This window comes from Cryptomeria japonica, chromosome 11 (genome assembly GCF_030272615.1).
Source record: "Cryptomeria japonica chromosome 11, Sugi_1.0, whole genome shotgun sequence".
In the NCBI taxonomy this organism is placed as follows: domain Eukaryota; kingdom Viridiplantae; phylum Streptophyta; class Pinopsida; order Cupressales; family Cupressaceae; genus Cryptomeria; species Cryptomeria japonica.
The window spans coordinates 398,856,293-398,881,864 of record NC_081415.1 but is presented as its reverse complement, the minus strand read 5'-3'; the positions used below and the strand labels follow the sequence as shown (position 1 = coordinate 398,881,864).

The following is a 25,572-nucleotide window of genomic DNA, read 5'->3' as shown; positions in this document are numbered from 1 at the left end:
CTTTGCATACCAATCCCTTGTATGTGACAAATCTTGCAAGTATGTATACAAGATAGGAAGTCATGTTGAATGACCTAGTCTTCTCCACATTCCTCAATTGAAAATCCAGATTGTCGCTGATAATCTTTGCCCAATTAATCATTGTTCCCCTCATACAAATAAAACATCCATCCATCGAACAAAGCACCCTGTGGCATACCCATCACTCGGTTAAGCAGGAATGTCAGGTTGCTGTGTTCATCCTTAAAATCTGTACACATAAGTTTCTTAAGTACCTTGGAATGGTGAGGTGTTGCATGCATCCGACTTCATTTTATATTTTGCTTCATACTCATCCTTTGTTCTTTCTTTCATGTTTGCACTCCGTGGAATTCCAAATACTTCAGTAATTGCATCTTCAGTGAGGTAGGCAATAGTTATCCCTTTGGGAGTTCGAATCATCCTGGAAATTGGATCATAATGCCTTGCGCACTCCAGAACAAGCTCGCTGCATTGTACGGATTGAGGAAACCCAGTGGCGTGGTATATGCCACTCTTCATGATATTGGCGTAAGTAGGAGAAGGGAGCTGGTTCTTTATTCCAAACTTTCTCTGCCGCATCTGCTCCATATTCATGTTTGTGATTCCCTTCCATCAAGAGGACAATTGGGAATCCAGATAGAATTCCTCTTGAAATATGTTCAACTGATCCTTCCTTGCACCAATTCCGGATTTAGACATGGTACCTCTATGAAACTCGAAGTCAATATCATGGAAAATAATCCAAATAACCTATTTTTAGAATTGTGTAAGTTCTGATTTTTTATGATTTAGACAAATTTAGGAACTAAAACCAAGAATTTTATCCATATTTATCATGAATTCTGAAAATAGAATGGAAATTTGACAAGAATGGGGTCTAAAACCCTTAGAAAATCCTAAGTTTCAGACTTGCATAAGGTCTGATTTCAGAATGAAGTCTGAAAACAAATGTAGTATACTCAGAAAAATGTTCAATTTAGTGTCCGAAAGTATACTACAAATTTGGAAATGCTTGGAAAAAGGTGTGAAAAGTTCTGATTTTCAATCTTAGATGTTTGAAGACACCCTTCCAAGGTCAACAATGGCTGCCCAAAGTCTGAAGACAACCTGCAACACTCAAATCAGTCATTTAAACTTGTTGCAGTCATAGAAAATGCTTGTATTTGATAAAATTTACCTTCCCAAAGTCGAAATGGTCAAGTTCATGCACAAGTAGGGGGCTGGTAGTAAATAATTAAGTCTGAAGACAAATCTGGAAATGGTGTTTCAGACTTATATCAGCAATGAAACCTTCACCAAATGTCGCTAAAATTCACTAAAATTGGTGCACAAGTGAAATCGCCCAAGCATGGAAGAGCTGGAAATGAAAAATTAGTTTGAAGACAAATCTAGAACAAGTGTTTCAAACTTACACCAGTAATCGTGTACTCATAAAATACCTCCAAAATCACTCCACAATGATCCTCAAATAAAATTGCCTAAGTGGGAGTTGGCTGGGAATGGAAAATTAGGTCTGAAAATGCACACTTCAGCCAACAATGGTGTCTAGGTAAGCTCCAGCAATGGTGAAAAACTCAGGTCTGATCACAATGGATGCCCACTAGCATCAATGAAACTCAGCAAAACTAACAAAATCACCCCACAAAGTGAAATGATCAGCCACCTAACAAAATTGTGGCATCTCCAATCATGGCACCACCTTGTAAAATTGTCCAATGAGGCAAAATGTGCCACCAAAGCTTGCTGAAGCTCCCTCCAATGGCAGTGCCTAGGTGTGATTGGGCAAAATCGCCCTCCAATATGCAACTCTAGGTCACTAATGGTGCCCAATAGACACTTAAACAAAATCGCTTGGCTGGGAAAACTCTCCAATTCGCCTTCAATTTGCCACTTGACTGTCACAATCAACACTTACAATATTATTTTAATGTTGGGCAGGCTCTTTTAAACTAGTTTTCACCTTGTCAACTCACCACACAAGCGATGTGGGATAAAACTTTGCCCTTTTAAACTTGCCTGGGGAAAGTTGATTTGCCTTAGGAAAATATTTAATCATTAATAATCATTGCAAATCATTAAATTATTGTTGTTGATTATTGAATAATCGTTTGTCAATACAAAAACAATTAAATTTGACCCCACTTGCATTAAATTTAATTCAAACTTCATCAAAATTTAGCCACCTGTGGGAAATTGCCCCATATCTGTATAAAAATCCAGATGAAAATTTATCACAAAACGTCCTTATTGCTTCCAGGGGAAAAATGACCCCTATCTGGATAAAAATCCAGATGAAAATTCATCAAAACTCATCACACAGTGCCTTAGGGGAAAATCGATCCCCACTTGCATAAATTTCTAGACCAAAAATCATCACAAATCAGGCTTGGGGGAAATTCGCCACCTATTAGGACAATCATCTGCATTAAAGTCCATCAAATTTGCTCATAAACTGACATGGGGGAAAATCGACCTCCATCTGGATCGGCAATTTCATTTGCATTAATGTTCATACTTCATCTCAAGGGAAAAACGTGGGTCATCAAGATAATTTCCAACACTTATACAAAATTCGGGCCCCCTAGTGGAAAAACGTGGTCCATCAGGACAAATGTCAGGATAGTTGGAGGAAAATCTCCCTCCATCAGGATTTTGAGTGGGGGAAAATCATGGGTCATCGGAAATGTGTTCAAAATTGGGGGAAAAACGCCCCTCATCAAGATTTTTGTCCCTTAGACTTCAATTTAATGGATTTCCATCAGGACTTTAATAATTTTCCCACTCAAGAACACTTAGACATGTCAAATTTCATCATTACGCATCGGGACTTAGCCAAATTTATCAAAATTTGAGCAAGAAAATAGGGATTTCATCGGGATAAAGTGCAATTTTGACTTGAATCACCTCTTAGGAGCAAGAAAATAACCCCTAAAGGACCTCTTAATGCGTAGGCACGAAAATATCATTGACTTGAACACATTTAAACTCAATATCGCTCAAAAGTCCAGACTTAGACAAAATTAGGATCACCTAGACTTTTAACATTTTTCTCATGCTTGATCCTATTCAAAATTAAAAAACCCTAATAGCACTTAGGCATGATCATATCAAAACTTGAGACTCGGGCACTTGAAAAGCTCAAAATTGCCATCTACTACTGAAACCCTAAACTAACACAACGCGGAAAGCAGGAAAGAGGGGGTCCCCTTTTGCAATGGGGCAATGTGTGAAAAGGTCACAAGAGGGCCCCCTCCCTCTCAGTATATTTGAGTGCTCTTCACTTGGTACCCACAGTTTCTGGTAACTACATTTATATTGTATAGCTATCTATTCGTTTATTGCTCTACTCTAATTTGATTGGTGTTCCCAACCCTATCCCTATACTAATACTTGTGTCTCCAAGTAACAATGATAAATATTTAAAAGAGCACAAGTTTTTGAAAAATTGTCATAAACTTGGCAAGACTAGCTAAGTTTGGTGACATGGGCCAGTAAGCTTTATTTTGGCCCACCGATATTCAGTTTTGGGAAACTTGCCAAATATTTGTTAATCTGAAGTTTTAATATTGATTGCAATAGCTTCCAACAATGAAATGGTTTTTGATTCTTGAATGCCCTTGCATGTCATTTATTACATTTAACCTTTTCTGAACATTGCAAAAGTTAGCATGATTTTTTAATCAATCCTTTTTATTTCTTTGGTCTTAAATTTCAAATGGATTGCTTTACAACTTGCTGTTCTAAATTTGACATAGCCCTAAGGATAGTTCAATCATCAGAAATAGTCATGAAACTGTTTGACAAGCACTACGACACATGTACCAACAAACCAATTGAAGTAATTGAATCAAATACATCATGCTGATGAATACTAAGAGGGGGGGGGGTGAATTAGTATGCCAAAAATCTCTGTACTTAAACACTTTACTAGTCTAGCAGTAAACCGGTAAAACAGTTTAGCAAACAAACCGGTTAGCACACATGCAAACCAAATAGCAAATAATGCATTCACCCACAGAAGCAGAATCACCATAACACAAGAGATTTTGACGTGGAAACCTATTGACGTGTATTTTGTACACCATCATACACAAAATAAAATACCTAAAGGCATCTTATCCTCTCTTGAATAAAGTCTCTAATTGCTGAAGATTCGCATGAAGGATCAGTTAGGATGACTCCAATGTTCTGGTTAGTAGGGTCTCTACGTGTGGATAAGCTCCAGCGGTATGATGTGATTTGCTGTGTTCTTAAGGGGCCCTACACTCCGAAAGTCTTTGCTAAATTAAAGAAGCTTTCAAAAAATGACAAAAGGATAGGGTTTTGCAAGAAGTCTAATCTAATCTAACCCTAAGAATGACTTCATGTGGACAAGACTTGGCAAAATTCAACCAACTTCAATTTTGCCATAAAATAACAACTTAATTGAAATTGGTGCGATCTTCTAAGGTAACGAAATGATTTTCAATGCATCAAAGATCAAAAACACTACCACGAAGGTACATATCCAAGATACAATAATGATTGAAGGTTAAGTGATTCAAATATCTCCAGTTGACCACGCAAGGCGTTCCTACAATCAGCAAGAAGCTAGTGGTTTGGAAAGCGAACCCTACCAAAGATCAAGTCTCACACTATGTCCTTCGAATTAACACACTACTTTGATTGAGCATGATTCAAGTAAATTGAACAACCATGAAGATAACCAAGAAAGTTGCAACAAAACACCATAACTTCAATATTTCATTGATTTCAAAGTCATCATATACAACAATTGTTTGAATTCCTTTCCTCAAACTCAATCTTGCTACAAAAGTAAAATTGCTTCTAAAACTCTAATCTCTCTAATACATCAAACTTTCTCTCTAATCTCTTAACTATCTCTATTACAAATGAAATGAAAATGAGGATATAAATAGCATCCTCAATTACAATGAATGGTCCAGATTGAAAGCAGATCAATGGTCAAGATCATGACACCTAAACCCTAATTAGGGTTTGTTACAAAAGTTCCCCTTTTATTGCACAACATTAAATGCATAGCCAATTATAAATTTGGCACGAAAATCTAGGAGACATAGACCAATGACAATTAAGGTGCCATGTCATCTATAACAACCTCTCATCTAGAATCTTATTCCCTTTCCAATGCTCCTTTTTAGCATATGCAATGAATCTTGATACGATTCCCTCGATCTCAGCAATTGGAATCTCGGGAAGATTCTTCATTCTTTCTTCCAAGTGGATGACCTGATCAAATGCATCTAGAAGAGCTGCGTCCCATGTAAGTTCAAGTTCCTTAGTCTTTTCAATCAGGAGCATGGTAGCAAACATCTGGTCCTGTTGCTCATTTGTGATATTGACGTCCTTGCAAAAGATGACCTTGATTCTATCTTCCAATTCTTGCAAATCCACATCTGTCTCAACTTCGATCCTCCTGCCAAGAATGGTACGTAGTACCTCGAATACTCTGTCCTGGATCGGGTTGATCACCTCCTCAACATGACTGCACCTAGTACTGATGTCCTCAAAGAGAACTTCCTTCATCTGGAGTAAGGTTGACCACTGAAGTAAACTGTGAGGTCCTCCATCCATAATCTTTTCCTGCGCTAAGACCTTCCTCGATGTTTGTCTAATTACTCTCAAGACAGGAATGATAACATCCTTGGTATGAGCAAAAGCGGCTACCGTTATCATCAAATTGTGGATGATCTCAAGAACCTGAATAGCCCTATGAATAGTCTTCATCATCCTTGTTGCAAATTCTAAGGCAACTGTATGAGATTTATCCATCCAAGTACTCATATGCTGGACCATACTCCTGAATCTCTCTGCCTCACCAATTGATTGAAGGGGAAGTGCCCGTATAGGTGATCTTGCTGGATCCTGACGTCCTAAAGGCTGATTGAGATGGCTGAAATATGTTCTCCATGCACCGACCTCTCTCTCGAGCTTTCTACTCTTCTCCATTTCTTCTCTAAGCTTGTCCTTCAATGCCTCAAAGGAATCGGTGGCATCATCTAGTGTCTGCTCGGCTGTGGATGGACCTAGCTCAAATGTCTCTACATCATATTCCTCTGCTAGAATCTCCCCTTCATACTTGTCCACCGCCGGTGTAGCTATCTGTAATTTTCTGGATCCAGTCTCATCTCTAATCATCTTGGACATCTTGGTAGCTTTTCTCTTCTGTGTGACTTCTTGGGAATGTCCAACAAGGCTCTCCAAATCAATCACATTGTCCTCGTCCTCGATTACAATCACCTTCGTTAATCTTTCCTTTAACCAATCTGGGATAGCTGATCTTGTCTCTTTGACCTGTATTTCCTTATGCAATATTTCTTCTTCTCTGTGAGGAGATGTTACTTCGTCATTATTCTTGTTTTCATGTAACTCATAATCTTGGAGAGATCCACTTGGCGACCCTTGAGGTACCTGCCCCTCTTTATCATTCTGAACCATCGACTCCATAGACTCCTCCACTTCAAGTGTCCTTTTCTCTTGTCGAGAAGATGTACCGGATGAACGATCTCGGTTGGCCTCTTGTTTCTTCTTGGAAGATTCTCTCTTTCCAGGTCTCTCTTTCCTCTTCAAGCCTCTTGGATGGAGATCGCCTTCACTTGCACTTCGAAGGTTGCCCTCACTTGCATTTCTAGGATTAGGATTACCTTCGCTTACACTAGCTCCACCTTCGGCTGGCTTCTCTTCCAAAGTGAACGTCATAGCTATGCCTTGCTCTCTCAACTTTTGATGCTGCACATCAACCCATCTGCGAGTACAAGACAAGACTGAAGCCATCGAAGCATCTAGATCCACGATCTCAGGCTCATTCCAATCTAACCTTATTGATTTGCTTTCTCGATCATAGGATGACTGGAGATGTCTGCCACTGTCTTGAGCTTGGTCGGCCACTCTGTAAATCTTGCATTTCCTGATGAAATCCAAAGGCAATCTAGAATGCATCTTTCTTTTCACTTCAAGATCGTCTAAGAGATTCATCATAAAATCTTCAATCTGAAACTCATGCTTAAACTTCCTATTGACTGTCTCCTCTATATATCCATGTGGATCAAAGCTTTCTCTCAAGGCAAAGGATGAAAAAGAATACAAAGCCAACTCCTTCTCTGCGTCATCCATGGCTAAAGCATTAGGACATACCTCAACTGAATTGCCCAATATGATAGGTACCGGAACTCCATTTCCATGTCTGTGTCTGAATGCCTTCGCATAAGCTGCCAACTGTCTTGTTACCTCAAGTAACACAATTCTGTCTGTCGGATATCTTGGCAACATGTATGGAGGTGAAGGACATCCATGAACTCTGATATAAGTAAACTTCGGAAATTGGATAAACCAAGCACCGTACCTCTTTACTAGTTCCTGTGCATCCTGAGATAATCTGTTGTGAATCCCGCCTTGCAACGTCCTTGTGATGTTCATAGTGAAGGTATCATTAACTAACTTGTAGTTGCTTCTTGGCGGATGATGCAAGTAGACAGAGGAATCACAAACTCTGACCTCGCCGGGTCCTCTTCCAATCACTCCTCTGTGAGGTAGTCCTGCGTACTCGAAGCTCCTGATCAAGGCATAGATAACGTATGAACTCATGTGGAAGGACTTGGTAGCTTTGAGTCTCCTCAACTGTACGTCCAAGCAATGGCTAATCATCCTAGCCCAATGAATTGTTCCTTTACCCTGAACTATCACCTGGATGAAGTAGAACATCCACTTTTCAAAGTAAAAAGCTTGAGGGTCTCCTGTGACTCGGTTGAGCATTGTAATCAAATCTCTGTACTCCTCCTGGAAATCAATCCTATGTGGTGTGTTCGGGATCTTGCTCAGGCGAGGACGACTCTTGAGTAACCAGTTCTTGTTGATGATGCTTAGGCAAGCATCTGGATCATCTTCGTACATGGACCTGGCTCCTTCGATGCTCTTGTATATCATATCTCTGTGCTCTGGAAGATGGAAAGCCTCACTTATAGCCTCTTCTGAAAGATAAGCTAAAGTGTTTCCTTCCTTGGACACGATTGTTCTGGATTGAGGATCATAATGACGAGCACACTCGATCATCAACTCATGGCATTGTACTGCTGGAGGGAAGCCGGCCGCCTTAATGATGCCACTTTCAATTATCCTCCAGGCGACAGGTGATGGCTTGCCAATGTAAGGGACATCTCGAAACTTCTTCGTGCTGAAGTTGCCCAAGTTAGTATCTCCAATGTTGCTCCACTTCGACACGATCTTGGTCTCCACTTCTTCGGTCTTTTGATCTTCCTTCATGAGAGCTGGACGACTGGTGGATGCTCCCGCCTTCGGGGTCGCCATACCTACACAACATTTCATAATAAGTAACTAGATATTGCAATGCATAACATAGATTAGATTAATTTTAGGAAACTTCATGATAAGTCTTTGAGTTATCATTTCCTAAAAACGATTGAGCAACTGGAATTCAAAATTTCAAAATTTAAAATTTAAGCTATGACGATCAACAATTCAAAATTAAAACGATAAAACCATATCGCCATACCTCACTTGAGAGCTAACTCTAGAATGCAAAATAGAGGAATTCGCCTAGGCAAAAATTAACGTTAGAAGCCTTCAACGTGATCTTCAAACAAACGTCCTTCTTATCAACTTCGCCACCCTTGGAGTCTTTGACGTGATCTTCAATGTCCTTGGCAAGTTCGCTCAAATGGAAACTAAGGTTCGCACGTACTCTCCTTTGATAATGTTTCGCACCACCTTGCTTGAAATGAAATTCGCACCACCTTGAATACAATTCGCACTTCTCTTTTGTCTTCCTCAAATCGCATGAAAAAATGATTAAACGACGATGTAAAAATGCAATCTTTCACCTCCCTTTATAGGCGCTCATACCATAATTACCTTGAGGCCGACTTGTATAAAATTAGGCAATTTAAGATGATTTTAAATAAATAACAAAGGCCGACCTTATAATCCAAGTGCTCCATTTGATTTTTTATTAATTAATAATTAATTAATTAATTAATTGCCATCGTTTTTTAATTTAACAAATTCGATTTTTTTTACAAGGCAAAAATAATTAATTAATATCTTGCGCAAATTTTAAATGCTAATTTAATTGAATTTTTAAATTTATTGAATTTAGCATTTAAAATAAATTCAAAAAAATGTTTGCTTTGGCGCCAAAATTTGAAGATGAAAAATACAAACCTCATCGCCCTGGTCCCTGACTGAGGGACAGGAGCGATCCCTATGTTCTTACTTGAAATTCTTCGTTCTTGATTTTAACTCCTCGTTCATTGCCTTCCAAACGACGTTTTAAACCCTTTGTAACTTTGCTTTGACATGATCTTCGAAGGATAACAAGTGTTTTAGCAAATATCGCCCTGGTCCCTTGGTGAGGGACAGGAGCGATCCTGGTGTTTCTCTCCTTGATCTCGCTTCTTTAATCACCCATCCTCTTTATATGGCAAGCAATGACATTGTTTCTCCATTCCACGCTTGTTTCACTTGTCTTCTACAAGGCATATTCGATGTTTAGAAGATTATCGCCCTGGTTCGTTGGAGAGGGACAGGAGCGATCTTGAAGCTCTAGCCAAAATTTGTCATCTTTCAACCTTTCTTCTTCATTCATTGCTTCCTAAATGATGTTTTTGATCTTGCCTATCCTTGCCTTGTCTTGATTTTGAAGGAAAATGAATGATTTAATGAAAATCGCTCTGGTCCTTGCCTGAAGGACAGGAGCGATATAGCTTCCTTGGCTCAATTGATAGTCGTTTGACGTTTGAAACCTTTGTATATCACCTTCTTAAGATACCTTAGACCCTTTACCACCTCGCATGATCTTGACTTAACGTGATTTTGGAAGGATTTGGCCAATATGATAAATATCGCTCTGGTCCCTGCCTGAGGGACAGGAGCGATCATCAATGTCCTGGTCTCATGCTTGCTTTTAACAACTTGCCATTACTTTCATCGTGTAAAATGAAGACCTTTGATCCTTCTTGGTCGCTTAATACTTGTTAAACTTTCAAAATCTAGGCCTTTATGAAAATTTCGCTCTGGTCCCTGCCTGAGGGACAGGAGCGAACTGGGTGTCTTGGTGTAATTCCTTCAACATTGGCGACTTTGGATACTTCGTTCTTCATTGAGATGCCTTAAAACGTCCTCACCACCTTGTACTTCGTCTTGGAGTGTCTTGAACTTGGAGGAAAGGCAATATAACCATCATATCGCCCTGGTCCCTGACTGAGGGACAGGAGCGATCTTGCTCTTGTAGGCTTCATCTCACTTTGCTAACTTCAAAAATTATCTTCAATGGTCTTGTAGTGCTCCGTTTCACTCATCCATGCCTTGGAATTTGCTCTTACTTGGCAAGAAATTTGTCAAAGGTAAAAATCGCTCTGGTCCCTGACTGAGGGACAGGAGCGAACTTAGGCATTTGGGTCCCTTGTAGATGTTTTGTAATCTTCAATTTGTCTTCAACGGGTTCAATTCACCTCCTTTCTTGCCATCAAACTTAAAACTTGCTTGATCTTTGTTTAAAACATGCCTTATGAAGAATTTCGCTCTGGTCCCTAGGAGAGGGACGGGAGCTACAATGGATTTCGCCCTGGTCCCTGACTGAGGGACAGGAGCGATCTTGGCATTCTGGTCCACTTTTCTTCATGTTTGTGCCTTCAAATTATATTCATCTGGTAAAATGCACTCCCTTGGATCTCTCCAAATCGTCAAGTTGTTAAAATCCTGCAAGGACGAGGTGATGTTTGATTTTAAGCTCCGGTCCTTCACTGAGGGACAGGAGCGATTTTGCTTCCTGAGGCATTTCTGTGTTCGTGAAATTCTTCAATTTATATTCAACGGAAAGATCACGCCTTTCTTTACTACTTCCATTCGAAAAATCATCTTGATCCTGCAGAGATAGTAAGATTTTTGAAAACGAGCTCCGGTCCTTCACTGAGGGACAGGAGCGATTTTGCTCCTACAGGCCAAAATATCATGATTTCACAAGTTTAATCACTTCACAAGGCAAAAACAAATCATTCCCCATGCCCAGGATCAAATATCAAAAAACTCAAAATTTAGGTCAAAATTACTCAATTGAATAAAATTCACATTTTCATCATCAACACTTAGACAAATTAAGACTCTGCATTCAAAATTCCAATTGAAAATAGACCATTCTGGCGAATACATTCCATTCAAAATTGCATCCTACAAAAGGAAGCTTAAAAAGCTCTCAAGACTGACTGGACTCTGGCCTGAAAAGACAGTAACGGAAACCCTAAGGCTTGACCCTAAATCCAGACAACTGACGAACTACCAAAACCCTAAAAAGCAAAGCGAAAGGCGAGCAAAAACGAGCAAAAAGAGGGGGTCCCCATTTCAAATGGGGCGATGTGTGAAATGGTCACAACAAAACCCAAATGGGAAAAACCACGGTGAGATGAAACTCACAAGTAACTATCTGTAGAATAGGAACCAGACCGGTTAAGGTCATACAATGTTCTTTACCAGAGCAGATCCTGTTAGGAATCTCAATCTCTGTTAGGAGATATGTCCGATTAAAGACTACCTTGCTAGAGGATTTTAGATTCATAGATGTGAACCACCTTGTTAGAGGATTTACAAAAAGCTTTTTGGGCCTACCCGGTTAAGGGCTTCAGACTTGTCGAAGATGTGAGTAATCAACAAGTGAGTGATCTAGCAAATAGCATAGATTGCTTGATTAGATCCTTGATAGCTCGTTCCTAATGCATTCCAGCATTACTTCAGTCTTCAACACATTCATACTCTACTTTTTCTCACAAACCTGAACTTCTCTTCTGTATTCACACTTACAAAAACTCATCAACCACCTAAAACCCTAGCAATAACCTAAAACCCTAGACATGATGTCCTTATAAAGGAATCTGATTTCATGTCGGTTCAATAGGATTACAATACAATTTCCTAGGTTCAATGCATCTAGACATATTTGGTAACACGACACAAAAAGCACCGCCAGAGTGTCGGCACCGTCAAACAATCGGTGGATGGCAACTCATCACAAAATGCCGGTCGGTCCAATAGGATTACAATACAATTTCCTAGGTTCAATGCATCTAGACATATTTGGTAACACGACACAAAAAGCACTGCCAGAGTGTCGGCACCGTCAAACAATCGGTGGATGGTAACTCATCACAAAATGCCGGTTGGTAACTCATCACAGAGTATTACCGGTTCATACAAAATACCGGTTGCCGGTTAGACAAAGTGAAGACTGGGAAATATGAGTTGTGCCGCTTCGTTTCTTCGTATTGCTTGAGATCCTCGAACCGCTTGGGGTCTTCATACCGCTTTGAGACCGGTAAACACTTTCTGCAAAACACCGATAGTCTAAAGACTATAATACATCATACCGGTTGGAACAAATACCGGTTGAGCTTTAACTCATACATACAAAAAGTGATCTCAAATCAAGTGTGTGTCCATCAATGACAATCACAGCATCAATCATCAAAATTGCCAACACATGCATGGTAATGATAGATAATAATGCAAATCTAGAGAATTTGGTGTGTGTGGAGTCTCTTCCCATATGCTACGTATGACTGAAATACCTCTTTTCCCATGATGTCTTTTCTTCTTTAACTTCCTTGAGGGATCCTTCCATCACATATCTTAAACATTTAATCGTTGTTGGCATTGGTTTTTAACTAGTCATTAAGTCCTTATTTTTTGCCAAATTAAACAATGATTAAAATAATAATATAATCTTCACACCAATACATTATCATATCTAAGTGGTTATTACTAATAAATTATAATCATTAATAATCAAATGCTAATTTAACTTCTGTATTAAAAATAAGTTCAATTAAATTCCAAGTTTCAGGGGAGATGGCATTTTACTTTCTAGTAAGGGTTATCATTTGGACATGATACATTCTTCCCAAGCATGTGATTACTTACCCTTAGGAATTGGAATCCAGATTCCAACCATGTGGAATTTTCAGCTCAATATAGTTTGGTTTGTTTTCCTTGCTTAATTAAATCATGTTGCTTAAGGTGAAACAATAGTAGATGTGTTGAAAAGAATTGCGGGATAAAGTTTTTATGACTATTAATGCTGCAATAATATTGGCTGCAGATATGTGGATCTTCTTCCACTACCCCATGTTTGGTTCAATTTTCTTATTCGTGAATCTGGAAAGCAAGGTGACCTGATGTCAGCTTTGATTGCTTTTCAAAGATCTCAAAGGGAAGCTATGAGTGCAAATATGTATTCATATCGTGATATAATAGATGCCTGCGGTCTCTGTGGGAAACCTGAAAGGGCTAGAATTATCTTCAAGGTTGGTGAGAAATCCTACATGCCTCTTTCTTTGATGAAGTCTATCTGTTGCCTGTACTAATAACAAAATACTTCCGAAAATACCCTTATTATGATTTGCCTCTCTATAATGTTATAATTTTACCTTTATTATGCAGGAGTTGCTCAATCAGAAGGTTACTCCAAATGTTTTTGTGTACAATAGCATCATGAATGTCAATGCAGGGAATTTGAATTTTGTTTTGCAAATATACAAACATATGCAGGTAAATCTCAAAAGATACTTGTCCACTTTTTTATTATCTCTACATTGGGGTAGTTTACTTTTGTTTATATATGATTTGGGAAGCCAAGTTGCCCCTAAAAATTGAGTAATTTTTCTCTTCTCGGATGTACTTGTTGCACGATTGTCTCCTAGATATGGTATAATTGTCATGTAAAGTCTAAAATATCTCACAGACCAGTCAAAATGATCATTCATGCATGCTATGAATAGGTAGTCTCATTTGATCTCTATATTATGCTGCATTTATGGCTTCCTTGCATCCAAATTCACATTGACTTCTGTCGCTCAACTACGTATGGTCTCTTTCTGTGGTCATGTATAACATTTTAGAATTTGTTGGAAGTTTAATTTTTCTTGCTTTCTTGAACGGTTAACTTCTTGAGCCATCATCATAAAGAACCATTGCATTTGGTAACATAATAATTCCATTCTTAGTCATCTTCCAGAGGACACCTTTGTGTTTAGTAATTGGTGTCTCATTGGAGCAACTATCTTTGCTACTATGGTATGATGCTTGATAAGTTTGACTGCTTATTCTATTTGCATTTCTGTCCTGCAATTATTTATCCATCACCTACATAGCCTATTTGTTCTAGGGCATGCTAGGGGAAACATGCGAAAAATAATTTATCAATGGGAATCAGATTGCATGTATCTACTTTTAATGTTGTTGAAATGCATAAGGTAAATATAGTATAGAAAATGCAACAAAAGCTATTCTAGCAGTAAAGCCACTCAATATGCACAATAGAAACCATTCATATTCATGGGAAAGAAGCACAATAGAAACACCGATAGGAATTAGAGTAGAATCACCATCGAGACAAGGATTTAAAAAAATCTTAAATCATAGGATAGAATTATGGAAGCGTACAATTTCCAGATATGACTGATAATACAAGGCAAGGAGGATACAAGAGAGTCTGTCCCATGAATGCTGGAGCCCGTACACATTGGGAATGCCTGTGAGACAACTGCTGAAACTTGGATGTAGCCACCCAATTATAATCTCATAAGTTGAAAGTCATCACTTGTAAATTACATAATACACATATCTGCTAAAGACAAAGGTTCATGGTTGCTAGGTGACATGTACTAGTACACCTGTTTTTGGAAAATAGGAAACAGGGTGTACTTGAAGACACCAATTTTTTTTAAACATAATTTAATAATTCATCGATTTTCTGACATTAAAACTGAAAATATCATGACATTGAACTTTTAAAACAAGAGTACCGGTAAATTTTAAAATTAAATTTGAAGTTTAAACACACAAATGTCAGAGTACTACATATTTCATATTACATGTTGAAATTCAGAAATATTGATAGTCTGATAGGCATACAAAAAACAAAAATCAGAAATTGGAAATCTATTGTCTACACTTCTATGTCAGCCATTTCTAGGTCCTCGGCTACGATGCTGTCCAAATACTTGTCACTGTCAAGCTCAGGTTCCTTTGTTGGTAGTAGAACTGGGGGTAAATCATTGAGGACATCTGATTCAACCACTTCATCCAACAATGTTGCAACTTATCATTAAGGATAAATCAGGATAAAATGATAAAAGGGCACACCTAGGATTGAGGATTCACAGAGTCCAACAAGGAGTAGAAGTAGAAGTTTCAGTCGAAGCCATAGTAGGGAGAGACAACCATACGACTAAGGGGACACAATCCCTTGCATGTGGAGTGCGTGGGAGGAAGTTGCCAGGAACCTACCACTCTCAGACAAAGTAGACGAAGACCTTGCAGACCAAGTAAACAACCAGTCCATACAATTAGTGTCGGACGAAGACTCCGAGAGCGAGTTCATAGAAAGTAGCCCGTTTGTATAGTCGGTACGTGATGAAGAAGACAGAGTACAGAATCTTGAGGATGAGGTTGTCAAAATATTTGAAAACAATATGCACCATATCGAGAACCTATCTATAGCAAAGGGATTGAGAATAGGGGGCCTGAGCTAAAGACCTCGGGGAGGAGGGAGTCCAAGAACGACGAAGGCAGCCAAGGTGCAGAGGACACGTGGCTGAGAGTGCAAGAGAAGCACCAGAACATGGTTGAGAGCGAAGCAGTCTAGTCAGGTTCGCGACACACTATTGTCTCAATTTTTGAATTTTCAAAAAATAGACAACCCCTACAAATTTTAACTCAAATTTCGTAGTTTTCTTCTCTAAGGCATGTTTGACGAGGTTTAAAATTCATATTTGTTGATGTCAAATTGTTAGAGGGTGTTTTTGTCATCTTTGTCCAAGTTTTTGTTGGCCTTTGTTTTCATTTTCTTAGCTTTTTGTTCAAAACTGGGTTTTGAGTCCCTCTTTGCGAGTAGGAACTTTTTATTCAAATTGCAAGTCAGTTGTCTTTGCTGTCAATCATGTCTTAGAAACCCGATTATAAGTTGTCTTTACTTGCAATCGGGTCTTAGAAACCCGATTACAAGTTGTCTTTACTTGCAATCAGGTCTTAGAAGTCCGATTACAAGCTGTCTTTGCTTGCAATTGGGTCCTAGAAACCCGATTACAAGTTAACTTGTTTTTATGTGAAGTATATATGCACTTGCAATCGGGTTCCTAAAGCCCGATTACAAGTGTAGTTTGCTTTACAAGGAAATTAAGTCACTTGCAAATTACATTCCCAAACCCGATTCCAAGCTAGTAGCTTGTTTTTCTTGACTAACTACATGAGTTTTGTTGTTCTCTATCTGAGATCGGATCCTAGAGACTCGATTGCAAGGGGTCTCAATGCATGTAAAGATAGTAAGCAAAAGCTAGTGTTGTCATATGTTGATGACATTAGTGATGTAAAATGAAAAGAGTACGCTGTCATCTGCACAAAGAGGATCAAAATATCATGAACCATGAAGCAGAGAACAGTGGCCAAGTCAAGTCCTATCTAGAATCAGGGATGAGAGTCCTAGTCTGACCATTGGGAATATTTTCTTTCCTTTACTAAATGTGGAGATTGATGCCATGATAAGAGAGGACTTGACAAGTGAAGGAGTAATGTAGTAGAGGAATGCATTGTTACAATGCATTATGGTAGTGATAAATGTCGAAGTGAAAGACATTGACAAAAGTAGTGCTATGCGGTAGAAATAAATGACATCACAATGGCCAATAAAGAATGTTTATTATCTTCAAGTTTAGTGGTTGATCTTTATAAGGTCACTGTCATTACCATTCATGGTCAAATGATGCAAGTTGATGTTCTTGGACAAATACCCTCGACGATCTTGAATACTTCAAGTGCAGCATCTTGTAGCAGCATGAAGACCTCTTAGACAAAGGATGATGTAAATAAAGTCGTGTCTCAGACACTTAGATTACTTTCAATTATGCATTTGTAATTTTCCTTTGACAAATTACATGTAATGCCAAAAATTGTAATTACAAGTAGTCAAATTACTTGTATTCTTGTAACTTGTAATTACATGTAAACAAATTACAAGTCGAAAGACAGTAGGACTTTCATTTGGAATAAGTCATAGGTATTTGTGGAATAAGTCTTAGTTAGTTGGACTTCTCCCACTTTTTGCTTTTAGCTCCTCTCCTATATATATATTGGAGTGTGCTCTATGTAATATCTCTCTTTTTTGGCAAGCAAGAAAAACTTTGCAGAAATTTACAGTGATAAAAACTTTGTGTTTTATGCTTGTAAATTTGACTCTCAAGCAATATAAGGAGAACACTTGAGTTTTTAGACTTTGTGTTGATATTTTGTTCATATATTCATTGTGTTCTTATATCACATTGATATTTTTTTTTGCATATACTTGAGATTCTAGTAAGATTGTTGGAAAGAGCTTTAATCTGATTTCTTGCAGACTTTGTGCTGCAAATATTGAGGGTTAAATTATCATAGTTGAGTATTAGGATAGGAAGAAGCTACAAGACTTTGTGCTAGTAATTGTTCTTGTTCAATAGCAGTCTAGAAGTGCATTATATTGACAGACTTTGAGCTGTTGTATGTTGTATGTTGTTATTATAATAATCATTTTGGAAGGTTGATAGGATAGTAGAAGAGTGAAGGCTTTGAGCTTTTGTTTCTACATTCCCATCCTGGGGAAGCGACAAAAGACTTTGTGCTTTTATGGAAACTTCGCTTCCTATTGTATAAGCATTTTTTGTAATTGTTGAAATTTCTTGAAAGTTTTTGAATTTGTTACTCTTTGTAGTTTCTTTTCTGAATAAAGAGAAAATAATATCATCTTTCTGAAAAGGAGAAAAGGATGTTATCTGACCCAAGTTAAAATAGTGTTTATAGGTTATAGTTAATTTATAATAGTTAGAAGAAGTAGGAAAGGGGGAGCCTTAGAACTAGGAGAGTTTTTAACTCACGCTGTGGTTGAAACCATAATTTTGCACGCCTTTCTAGGTGTTCAAAATTTTCAACCAACACATAGTACACACTATTCGAGGATGATGGTGCCCCCCTCAGGGAGACCAAGTGTGGACAGACAAAAACTTCTTGAGTCAATAGGGAATGGATCAGAGGGTCCAATGAGACATTGTTAAACATGTGAAACTATATAGTTGGAAAGCGAATAGATTAGCAAGGATTATTAGCTAAGGTCATTTCTTGCCACATTATAGGGAATAGCCATGGACTGGTTTACAAACATGGAAAATGAACACACAGAATCCTTGGAAAAATTGAAGGAATTCCAGGAGGAATTTAAACACTTGAGGGATGACAACGAAATTGTGGCTGAAATTTGTAACACTAAACTAGAAAAAAATGAAAATGTGCGAGCTTACAATCGTTGGATCAAGGAGTTGTTGAGCAAAATGGAAAATCAGTTTGTTGATGGGTTGAAGAAATAGTGGTTCATTGAGGGATTGGTTCCTTTGCTAAGGAAAAAGATGAAGGTAGTACGCTTGTCCTCATACGTCGATGCTTACAATTGAATGATGGATATTGAAATTGAAAGTAAAACATCGCAGGGAAAGAAAAAAGAAAGTGATGATGAAAGCATAGAGGATATCAACAGTGATGGCGCGTTCAAAACAGTACAAGCCCTTAGCCAGAATATGCTACGAATGATGAAGGAATTAAAGGTTGAGAAAGAAGGGCCAAAGGGAAGTAAAGAAATGTGGTGCACCAACTTTAAAGTAGGTCACGAAAAAATGACTTGTCTGAAGAAACATTTTTTGCGACATCTATCAAGTATTGGGACATTCCTTCAGGGAATGCCCGTACAACTTAAAAACAAGAAGCACATAAGTTCTTTATGCGCAAGGGGAATAGGCAACCCCACTGACCACACCACCAAAAGCAATTGCTAATTCTAATGCATCGCCTGGTAGATATTGTAACAATAGGCAAGGGAACAATAACTGCTATAATAATAATAGTAATAATAGTGGCAGACAAAGTAGAATACAATACGACGCAAAGGGGAGGCCAATGATCAATTGTAGAAAATGCAATGAATAAGGTCACTTTACTCGAGAGTGCCAAAACGATCAAAACAATACAAGCATGTTATGGAAGTCATGTGGACTTGGAACCCATGTATATATTGACTGCTCGTTACAAAAAAGGGTAACTATGCTGGTCGTGGAAGAGCTAGATGAAGAAGTGCTGGCGATCATCAGGCTGCAAACAAAGAAAGCAATATATCTAGACCCCCGTATATAAGGAAAGTCTTCGAGAAGCCAAAGCTGATGTGGAATGGGCAATGGCAGATGAAAGAAGAGCCTCAAATGAACCCACTAGGTGTCCATTACGGTTGGAGTCTAGAAAGAACATAGTAAGACAGGTGTTGCAAACCACAATTCCCATAAGGGTAACCGACCTTCCACAAACTATGCCATAATTGAAAATGGCGATCATGAATATAGTCGGTGACGACACAGTTGGCCAAGAACAATGCAACCCATAGAAGGAATCAACAATGAAGCCATCAGGCAGCCTGGCCACTGATCTCATGTTGCTAATGGTGAACATTGGGAGGCAGTTGACCTTTGTTGAAATGGAGATGATGGGGAGGAAGCTGACAAAAACCATCATTGACGAAGGCTTGGGCGTCAATGTATTATTGGAATCTGCTATGGGCTCTTTGTTGTTGGTGTAAAGAGATCTTATAGCTACATCGGAATCTGTTGTTGAAAGAAGGGTGTTGGAAATAGCTTGTAGACATTGGTATGTATTATATTGAGAAATATTGCTGATCTTTCTATTTATGCTAGTGCTGGGCAATTTAATGTGCAAGATACTTTTTATTGCTACTATACAATACATGGTCCAAGGAATGAGTTGCTGCTGAGGTGTAAAGGATATTGTGCAATAGGTTCGATTGGTCCTCAATTAGAGTAGAATAAATTTAATGTTTGTGAAGGAGCCTATAGCTAACCTTGCACGAGAATTTCTGCACAATAGGCAGTTTGAACTTCATTATCAAGCCAATGCAACGGAGTTGTGAAGTCTCGAGCCAAATGTAATGTCCCCGCTATTTAGGAATCATTAACCTGCAAAACAGATTTGTTAGAACACAACATACATATATATACATATATAAGTAATCCAAATTATAATCTAACTTCAATGCTTAATTAACATAATCATAATTTCTATCTAATAAAAAGGATACGAATGTCATACAAAGTATGTCCTTAGGCGGCTGTGAAGCTCGCCTTCTTGGAACCCCTTGGTTCCAAGATGTCCTTAGGCGGCCGTGAAGCTCGCCTTCTTGGAACCCCTTGGTTCCAAGCCCTCCAGGAAATCGAAGATGAATTCGAATTCTGTCTTGGGTGTAACCTCTTACGCCCAAGCCCTCCAAGGAAGACCCTTGCCTTTCCTTGCCTTGGGTGATGCCTTCATCATCCCAGTCCTCAGAAGGGATCGGTCCGACCTTTGAGTCCTGTCTTGAGTATAACCTCTTACACCCAAGCCAGCCAAGGAAGACCCTTGCCTTTCCTTGTCCTGGACGATGCCTCCATCATCCAAGTCCTCAAAGGGGATTGGCCAGATCCGTCTCTTCTTGGTTGAGTTTAATCAACCAAGCCCTAGATATGCATATTGACTTTTATTATATATTGTCCTAGGGATTATCATAATCCCCCCTTAGACTAAGAGAGTTTCCTCCCTATAGCCTCCCTCATGTGATTTCATTCATAATAAATTCCTTTACCTTTTCATTTATTATTTCCTATTTCATAATCCACATGTTATTATTTCCTATTTCATAATCCACATGTACATAGTCTTGTATTCATTACCTATATTCATAAAATGTTCATTAACCATTACTCATATGTATTCCTTAACATACATTCCTATTATCCTGATATGCATTTTTCCTATCATTCTTTACTAATTACGAATCATTCATTAAATATGTTTACAGCAAGTTCTTCATTCCTATATATATATAATGTCACTATCTATCTTTATGCGTTTGTATTTATTAATGTATATGTATTAATTATTCCTATTAATATATATACTAATTCATTGCCCATCTTTATATCTTTATATTCATTAATACATACTATTCCTATTAATGACCAAAAATCATTAATACAAACTATTCCTATTTAATATATTAATGCAAAGACCATTAACTATATAAAATCCCTTACCTATATTTAATGACCCATGAATCAATTAATACATATATTTATGTGCACTAGACCTCAATTAACACCCCTTATTAATTAACGTTACATATTACCCTTTGAGTGTTACCCATTAACTAGTAGTAATGATGTTACCTATTAACTGCTGTTCCCCCATTAACTGATATGATTATTTAATATCAGCAACCAACTATTACTTACCTTGCCTCTCCGTAGAAGACCTTTCCTTTTTCCTTCCCCCCTTTTGGAAATGATCGGGATTGTCTTCATATACGATGGGAATGGTGACTTAAGAGACATGTCCCTTGTCTCTTTATAATGGCGCCTTCTTATACCTTGCATTTGGGATGATGAGATGTCTCATAGCTCTTGATGATATTCGCACCATTTAGTTATTGATTGACTTGTATTGCTAATCGGACTCTCCTTATAATCGCATCCTTAACATTACAAAGGATAGCACTCTTTTATTATTATTAATTTCCCAAAATAATCGTTGTTTCGTTATTCTTTTATTTAATCATCTACATCGCTGCTCATTATCCTATTTGTGTTTATTATTAATAGACACTGCTTCATCACTGCCTTAACAAAGCATAGGATTGTAGCCTGACGTGGAATTTAAAGACTTTGGTACCATATTATTTCCTCTAAGGAAGGAAGCGATTAAAGTAAATAAACCGGTGGGTTTAAGATGCTCATTGCCTCCTCATCATTAGTCAATGCAGCCCCTAAGTCTTCCTACATCTGACGTAACATGTTATTGTTTGATGAAGTTTTAAGGGACCAAAACTGACACTATTCTGACATTCTGACATCCTCTTATTTGTTGTCTGCTGAAGGTAGGGACTTAGGGAAAATTAACTTTAATGTTAAAGAATATAATTCGGTGGTGAACAATTAACGATCTAAAGTATTTAATTCAGGCTGGTAGGTCCAGGATGTACAGTGGACTGAATATTGATACTTTATTTCAGATCGGATTTGCAGTATTTATTACTTTTGCAATAATGTATTATTATAATATTAATATTATTTTTATATAACATCAATTACATAATAAATGATAATTTATTATTATGATGAAGAATCACAAAATCTATTATTAATTACGTCACTAGGATGTGGGGTTATGACAACCCTCTCACTTTAGAGGAAAATGGTGAAGTCTCATAAATGAGACAATTTTCCAATATTATTAAATGTTAATTAATAAATGTTTTAATTATCGTATTTATTTAATCACAATAATCCAATGTCCAAAGAGGGGTTATGACACCAAACTTGTATATTCTGATATTATTGTTTTCAGTAAACTTGCTGCAAATAAGGTCAAGAAACCTGTTGTTGCCACTGAAATTTATATCAGATAATACTTGAACTATTTCAGCTCACTAAGTTTTTTGTTTGGAGCATTAGTCTCATGTTAATGCATCAATGTAGTTTCTGTTAAATTTGAATATTTTTTTATGATAAATATGAACGAAATAATTATGAAACTCAAGGCACAAGATCTATAGTAAACTTCACACCTTCAAAAATGTGCCATTTGTTTAACATAATGTCTCAAGATCTGAGTGTGGGATAAGGGTGAAATTTTGGGGTTCAAATTAGGTATAGTATATGTAATGTCCCCTTTCTAGCACATGTTGTATGAGGTTGTCGTTAGCCAATTTCTCCATGGTCCCGTAGGCTAACCAAGACATTTAAGAGACCTTGAGGATATTTGGCCTTGGCAGTTTCAGCTGCAAGCGATTCTGATGTGTTTTTGAGATACTATTTATAGTAAGTCAGCTGGGCTAGGTTTGGATTGACAGTGAACTCATAAATAATATCTTGATGATGATAGTCGTTTTTCACTGGAGTTCTAATTATTGTTTGCAACTATTAATTTATTTATCAATAAAGTTAAATTAAATATTTAACTTTATTAATGTGGGAACTTAAGTAAAGGGAAAAGTTATTTAAAAATTAGAAGTTCCCTTTGACTATAAGTACTTGGAGACTTGAATATTAAAGGGAAGTGTTCTATTTATCCCACAGTGGCTGAAAACTGTGTGAGATCTTCCAGGAAAGTTATAAAAGGCTCTTAAGAGTTCATTTATGGACATGCTTGGTTTATTATTTTCTTTTGGAGAATTTGGAGCTTCTAGCTTTCAGTTTTTTGTGCCCTAGGACAAAAACCCTTGGGAATTCGTAGGTGGGATGAAAACCCAACTCTACTTGAGAGGTGGATTCATTTAGAATTCACTACTGAGCTTTGTCACAATGTTTTGGATCCAATGATGGATCTAATGTGCAGATTGGAGGTTGTATGAATCTATAGTTTGGGCTTATTTGCAGTGACATGAACAGTGCTGTGAACAGTGTCATGAATAGTGTGATGAACAGTGCATGAACAAGAACGTGAACAATGCTGCTATAGTGACGTGAATAGTGTTAGCAGTAGGATTTGATTTGTTTGAGCAACTTTTTGTTAGTATTTCATCGCTAAGTTGTGCATAGGGTTTGGAGGAGATTTTTGAAGAGAGATTTGGCATATTTTGGTAGAGTTTGGCATATTTTGGTAGAGCAACTTCTTCCTTGCTCGGAATTCCTCAACTTATTCCTTGCTCTGAATTCCTTGACTTCTTCCTTGCTTGAAATTCCTTGACTTCTTCCTTGCCTTGGAATCCATCCTTCAATCCATCCTTGGGCAGAATTTCACTTTGGAAGGAAAATTGCTTCCTTATCCTTGTCCAATGCCCCATCTTTGCCTTGGAATTCAACCTTCAATCTTGGGCGCTGGAATGATGGTCTCCAGGAATTTTGGCCTGGAGGAAAATTCCTCCACAAGGCCCATTTGGTGCCCTCATGCACACTTGGGCGTTGTTTTGATAGTGTTCAGGAATCTTGTGCCTTGGAGGAAATTCCTCCATACCCCAATTTGAGCACTCTAACCTGAACTTGGGTGCCATTTTGAGGTGGTGTAGGACAGTGTGGTGTGGAGGAATATTCCTCCGCACCCTCATTCTAGTGCCCAACTACCTCCTTGAGTGCCATTTCCACATGGTTATGAAATGGTGGATTTTTCTTGTTTTTCCTCCATGAGGTCCTTTTGGCGCCCACTCCTGATTGAATGAATGAATGAATGCTTTTAATCACGTCCACGAGGCCAAGCAGCCTATGGGACCCACATATAGCCAGCGAAGAAACCCTGTAAAACACCTATATTTCCTTTTCTTTCTGCATCTTGGATCTTCTACTGTGTATCTTGACCAAAAAATCTGCAACCCTTATTATCTTCTCTTCTTTGAACAAATCACCCAAGCTGTTCCCTTTTAATGTCTCAATATAATTGACCTGGATGTCCTTGTAAGCTGAACATTCCATGATATAATGCCATTCTGTCTCAACCGCTTCTTGATTTCCCTTTTGATTTCGTCATTTTTGATCAACTGTTGGATTGGGATGCCATATTTGAAATTGAAGTGATTTTCTTTCCTTGGAGGATTTTCAACACCTTTCGCCAAGGTAAAGGATTTCTTGATTTCCCTTTTGACTTCGTCATTTTTGATCAACTGTCGGATTGGGATGCCATATTGGGAATTGAAGTGATTTTATTGCCTTAGGAGGATTTCCCAGTTCTCCAAAATTTGTAAGATGATCCATAGCTTCTCTAATAGAAGAAGGCTGAACTAGATTTATCAAAAAGGGCACCCCGCATCTCTACGTAACATGCCCACTACTAGACTCTCCCTCCCCGGTGCATGCAGAGGGAGATTAAGTTCTAAAACTCGAGGCAGGATGAATGATGATTGAACCAGAAGGGGGAGATCCCGATGAACAGGGAGGTTGGGAATTATGTTGCTATGTTCTGGGCCCCGTCTCCTCCCACCCACCCCAATCTCCGTAGGGCCGGGTGGTATTGAATAGCCGAGGTAATCTCTACTTCTAGTTTGGGTGATTCTAGTTGTGGGGTAAGGTTAATATTGCAGGGGGTCGGCAGGAGGATGATATTCTCTTCTAGTAGTTGGTAGGTTTGCATCCTCGGGTGGAAGAATTCTAGAGTAGGGAAGATGTAGTTGTTCGATTGAATCAGGCATTGATTCATGTAGGAATTCAACCAACAAGAATGGCCAAGTGTTGTAGGTGCTTACTCCGGACTCCGGGATTTGACTTGGACTATGCTAGATCCCGATTGTACGCTTCTGCGAGGTAGGTCCGAACCCCCCTACTATTCTAAGGGACACGGCCCGCCTCCATTGATCCTTAAGAAATAATAGTTGCGGTTCTTACTTGTTCATTGGGAACTCAGCCCCCCCTATCCTCTATAGTGGGCCCCTAGGAGAGAGAAGAGTGAATCGCCAGGGGGAATGCCTACTATCTGTCCAGCTCAGTT

At 38.3% G+C, this 25,572-nt stretch overlaps 1 protein-coding gene across 4 annotated transcripts in view; it reads left to right on the top strand.

Moving 5' to 3' along the window:
• Positions 1 to 25,572, top strand: part of LOC131071590 (pentatricopeptide repeat-containing protein At5g02830, chloroplastic) — a 278,239-nt gene that overhangs the window by 94,519 nt on the left and 158,148 nt on the right. For 3 of the 4 annotated variants that reach the window (XM_058007493.2, XM_058007496.2, XM_058007495.2), the window contains exons 3-4: positions 13,145 to 13,349; positions 13,486 to 13,593. In XM_058007493.2, coding sequence (XP_057863476.2) covers positions 13,145 to 13,349; positions 13,486 to 13,593 — 313 coding nt within the window. The remainder of the gene's footprint in view (positions 1 to 13,144; positions 13,350 to 13,485; positions 13,594 to 25,572) is intronic. The other variant, XM_058007494.2, reaches the window with a different exon arrangement.